The sequence below is a fragment of the Bidens hawaiensis genome, unplaced genomic scaffold, assembly GCF_021521415.1.
Source record: "Bidens hawaiensis isolate Kalapana, Puna unplaced genomic scaffold, B.hawaiensis_p1.1 tig00034468_1, whole genome shotgun sequence".
Taxonomy (NCBI): Eukaryota; Viridiplantae; Streptophyta; class Magnoliopsida; order Asterales; family Asteraceae; genus Bidens; species Bidens hawaiensis.
Window position 1 is genome coordinate 180,284 of NW_027495959.1, and position 4,809 is coordinate 185,092.

The 4,809-nt window shown below is 34.3% G+C and overlaps 1 protein-coding gene across 1 annotated transcript; it reads right to left on the bottom strand.

The window, feature by feature from the left end:
• Positions 1-1,718: 1,718 nt before the first annotated feature.
• On the bottom strand, positions 1,719-3,766 carry LOC143586205 (prefoldin subunit 5-like). The gene is made up of 4 exons (XM_077067804.1): positions 3,539-3,766; positions 3,371-3,474; positions 2,519-2,596; positions 1,719-1,964 (listed from the first exon to the last, which is right to left on the bottom strand). Exons 1-4 carry the CDS (start codon positions 3,723-3,725, stop codon positions 1,881-1,883), a joined length of 453 nt encoding a protein of 150 aa, XP_076923919.1. The 5' UTR covers positions 3,726-3,766; the 3' UTR covers positions 1,719-1,880.
• Between the last annotated feature and the right edge of the window lie 1,043 nt (positions 3,767-4,809).

The following is a 4,809-nucleotide window of genomic DNA, read 5'->3' on the forward strand; positions in this document are numbered from 1 at the left end:
AATCGAAACCAATCGGAAATCCGGTGCCCCGTTAAATCCTTTCTACAAAATGTGATTTCATATAACAATTGAAAATAAAATATTTATCAGAAAAAACATGGATACAAGTAAAAAAGCACTAATTAAGTCATGAAAATATACCAAGACCTAACTAACCCAAAAACTACTACAAAAGGCCTAAAAAGTTGGGCTTACAACCTGGTCTTTTGGACCCTATTCCAAAGTCAGGCCCAGGACCTATACATTTCAAATTTTCAATAACCAAAGAAAATGCATGATGACATAAGAGCATTCCCATCCCATTATAATTATGTGTGGTGAGTTTGTAAATTATAGGTTGAGATTGTGAGTGATTGTGAGTGTAAATTATAAGGTGGAGAGAGAAATTTAATGATTTTTTGTAAATTTGGGAAACATTGTTTGCCTCTATTTATTTTTTAATATTTGTTGGATTGGTTGTGAGTAAAGGAGAGAGGAAACTAACCAATTGGTTGAAATTGTGTGAAACCATAAACACAAACTATCACATTAATGACATAATCCTCTTAGACCATGAGTAGTCATAACTCTCCACCCCCATACATTATGCGTCACGTGGCGCCCATTCAGAGTTATGGTTTTTTACCAAAACAGGGCGTAGTCATAACGCTCCACCCCCAGGCGTTATGCGCCACGTGGCGCCCAGTCATTTAAATAATAAATCATTTAAATAAATAAACGTAAAATTAAAAAATACATTAAACTTTCAAATAAAAACTAAATTAAAATACACAAACCTATAGAGAATAGATTGGAGGATAAAAAACACATTTTATGTCAGTTTAAAAGTTTTGGAACTAAATGGAAACGAGTGAAAGATAAAGAGGTTAATATTTAAAAAAACTAAACTTATTTTAACCCTAAAAACTTAAAAAGCATCTTCCAGCCGCTTTCTATCTTCTTCTTTCCTCTACTTCCTGGTTTTCCGGTAGAAAAGGCAACTCCGGCGCCGGAGTTCACTAAATGGTCACCGTGCTTCACCGACAATAACCCACCACCATGATAGTTGGTAATTTAATAATATTTGTTTTTTTTAATTTCCGTGCCTTCTCCGCGTTATCTACAAAACGTCCAAAAAATGAAAAGCCCAAAACGCCGGAGGGGGGCGGTGTTCCCCGGCGTTTTGGGCCAAAACGCACCCCCAAAACGCTGCAGTACGCTTGGTCTTAGTTAAGAAGCAATTCATGTATCTTCGACTATACGCAAGCTTCCATGAATCACGAAAGCCTTCGTCATCGGGTTTTCAATTTCAAATCGATCACACTGATTTGCCAAGATGCCACGTTTTTAATGAAGTTATCCAAGCTCAAAAAGATTTAGTTAAACAGAGAAGTAGGAAAAGACCATCAATTTCCTACCCTCTTCTGAATTTCCTTGATTCACTCTCTCTCTCTCTCTCTCTCTCATATGACACCTTTAAAATCGTGAGGATTTGAATCATGCAGAATGCATTTTATGTGATTTTAATTAATAAGATAGATTAGATGCCGGGATGAACTTATGTATTAATGGCATGTACTTTCCTCTTCATATATGACCTTGAATCATGTCCAATCGCAGGTCCGCAACTGACGACTCGAATAAATTGTGAAATCAAGATCGATGGAGTTTAGATAATTTATAATCTTAGTCTTGATCTTAATTTACAAGCATCATATGAGATTTGGTTTTTATATGAGCATTTAGTTGCTGAACAACCCCTTAAGCCATTAATGGAAATAAATGGTACTGAAAAAGTTCATGCAGTGAATTGTAATTGACACATAAAGAGTTATACATCTAGTCATCAAAATTCCATTAAAAAAACTGGTTATAGAAATACAAACCATTACAAGATATACTTATGAAGCACTAGCCAGTTGTTTCATTTTGTCTTGCAACACCATTCCTGCCTCATCTGCTATGTGTTTTTTCTTGCTTGTCATCTGTTTAAACAATCACCATATTCATGTTTCAAACAGCAGCATTTTCAACCTAAAACAAGGATTTTTGTAACAAAATCAACAATTTTACTTGCTAACTGTTATAAAACATTAAAGTAACCTAGAATTAGAACATACAGCGCATTTTCAATTCGACCCGACAAGTACAACATTTAAAAACACTTTCGTGTTAAAACTTACATTAAATCCATTTATTTTAGCTTTTTTAAGAAAAAACCGTTTTACTTTTACAATCAAGATTGGAACTTTATGCCTAAACATCGATTATAAACTACAAATGAGCATCAACTCTTATATGAGTTGCATTTTTTGGTCTAAATTTGTACTTTTCGATCACTAATACGTAAGAGAATATAATACATAAAAACTTTTTCAGGCTAAACAGGCCGTGTTCATGGGACCCATATAACACCCCAAACAAAAATGTTGGCTAAGTAAAAATTTTTCTTATTTACACACTAATATAAAATCAAACAGAGGCTCAACAATAATCTTTCAATTGCATTAATTAAACATAACACAAGATAAAAGCATACCTCTAAAAGTTGGTCATAATTCGGTTTCAACAAGTTGATTTTTCTTTCACAGTAATTCTTCCCTTCCTCCATTGTTTTCTATTTAAACAAATACACAAAGAGATGAAATGTTATTGAGAAATCAGCCACTAAATATTAAACACCACATCAATCCCTATACATCTTGTATGCGCTTGGGGGCGCACACGAACTGAGCACTCGCGAGTAACTCGAGATCGGATCGATAAATAGCTCTAAACGAGCCAAGCCTTATCGAGTCCGACCCAAGCCTGAGCCTCAAATAAGGCCCATTAATGGGGAAATCGTTTAGGCTCGCCGACCCTTCACAAGCTTGTGCATTTTTAAGTTTGAACCCTTTTGCCTTGTTTTGTTTTAAGGTATGGCACATGAGTTCAAGCTGAACTTAAGCTCGTTTAAGGATTTTCTCAAAATATATAAAATTAATTAAACTTATATTTAAATGATTAAATCTAGGGGTGAGCATAAATAGGGTAAGACCCACAAGACCCAACCCGGTTATATACAATAGGGTCGGTTCCCAGGTCATAAGAATACCATTAAATGGATCCGGACCGGGTCCACTCTCACGGGTTTGACCGTTTTCTCTTTACATAAACATGGTAAGACCTGTGAGGCCCGCAAGACCTGAACCAATCAAACCTGGTTATTTACAATAGGGTCGGGTCCCGGGCCTTGAGAATACTACTAAATGGGTCCGGGTTGGGTCACACAGGTCTGACTCGTTTGCACACCCGTAAATTTAAATTAACAAATAATAATAAACGAGCCAAACTCGATCTCTCATAAGTCAAATTAATAAACCCTAACTAGCAAAGAAATAATAATACAGACCTCAATGAAATAACGAGTGCCAACATCAACAAGCACTTTGTCAGCATCATCAAGTGTTCCTGGAACATAAAGCGACGCCGTTAACGGCACCAACATTTTCTTTCCTGAAACAACATTGATGATTGTGACCTCAACCAAAAAATAATATAAAATAATAATCAGACAGACCTTGAGGTCGTTGAGATAGATCATTGAGAGCTATTGAGGCGAGATCTAGACGATTAGTGGCGGTACGGATGTTATTGAGGCTGTCTTGAAGAAGATTGACCTCCATATCGCTTTGTTCTTTGATTGATTTCAGCTGTTCCACGCTCATCTTCTCCAGCTCTGGTATTATTGTTGCCCTTGACGCCATTCTTGCTTTCCCAAAACCCTAATTCTCAAACTCTTCGATGAGTCTTTTACCGGTTACTGGCTAAATTACTTTATTTTATTGGGGTTTTATTAAAAAATAATAAAACCAGAGAATATTGATTTGAAGTGTTTAAACAATTATTTATGCTTTAAAATCCCAAACTAATAAAAAAAAAACATTCAACAATACTAGAAACCTTATTGTTTACATTACATTTAACTAGGCTTTTCGAATATACGGTCAAGTATACAAAATTTTCAATTTAATAAATTTCATTTCATTATCTATTTTGGTTTAAAAGTATATCTTCAGAAAATGCGATCATATTTTTTTTTTATTATTATTTTCTTTTTTCATCACTTGAACTGACTTTTTTGCAAGAAAACTTTTTTAATGTCAAACGTAATGAGATAAATGGTAACTCCAACAATTTATTTGTTCTCGACGCTTCCCAATATAAATTATTACGTTTTAATTATTACAAAATAGAATATTCAAGAAACAATGTGGGGCCAACTTTTAGGTGGGGGCGGATATGAGGAACCACTTAGGTTACGTGTAGTGGAGGGGCTACAAAATAAGACATCTGACATGTGGCTCCCAGTAGTAAATAGTAGATTTTTGTTTTAGCGGTGTAATGGTGTTGTAGCTTCACACACACACACACACATATATATAAAACAACAAATGGGTTTGAATTACCTATTACACCCATCTAACCCTCAAAACTCATTACACTCTTTTTTTAAAAATGTCATTTTTAATCATTTTGGTTTTCATCAACACATAATCTAATTCAAACATTTTTTTGAAAACTTCTTTTAAAAAATTCATAAGTTTATAAGTTCTTTTAGCAAAAAGTCTATTTTCACATAAATAAGCAATCCCAACACACCCTTAATATGACGTGTCAAGTGTTTAAAGATTGGTTTTACCTATTAATATGTTTAAAAACGTTGGTTGCTGGTCATGTATTATTATTATTATTATTATTATTATTATTATTATTTTGTGGTGGTGGGGGGCATATCCCAGGAAAGAATGAGCAAGAGTTAAAAAAAATGTTTTTAGTGCCTCTATAATT

Excerpts from the sequence above, each read along its gene's own strand:
- LOC143586205 (XM_077067804.1), bottom strand. The coding sequence starts at position 3,725 with ATGGCGTCAAGGGCAACAATAATACCAGAGCTGGAGAAGATGAGCGTG. Across the intron at positions 3,475-3,538 it reads TCTATCTCAACGACCTCAAG|GAAAGAAAATGTTGGTGCCG; the intron begins GTCTGTCTGATT and ends ATGTTGTTTCAG. Across the intron at positions 2,597-3,370 it reads GCACTCGTTATTTCATTGAG|AAAACAATGGAGGAAGGGAA; the intron begins GTCTGTATTATT and ends TTGTTTAAATAG.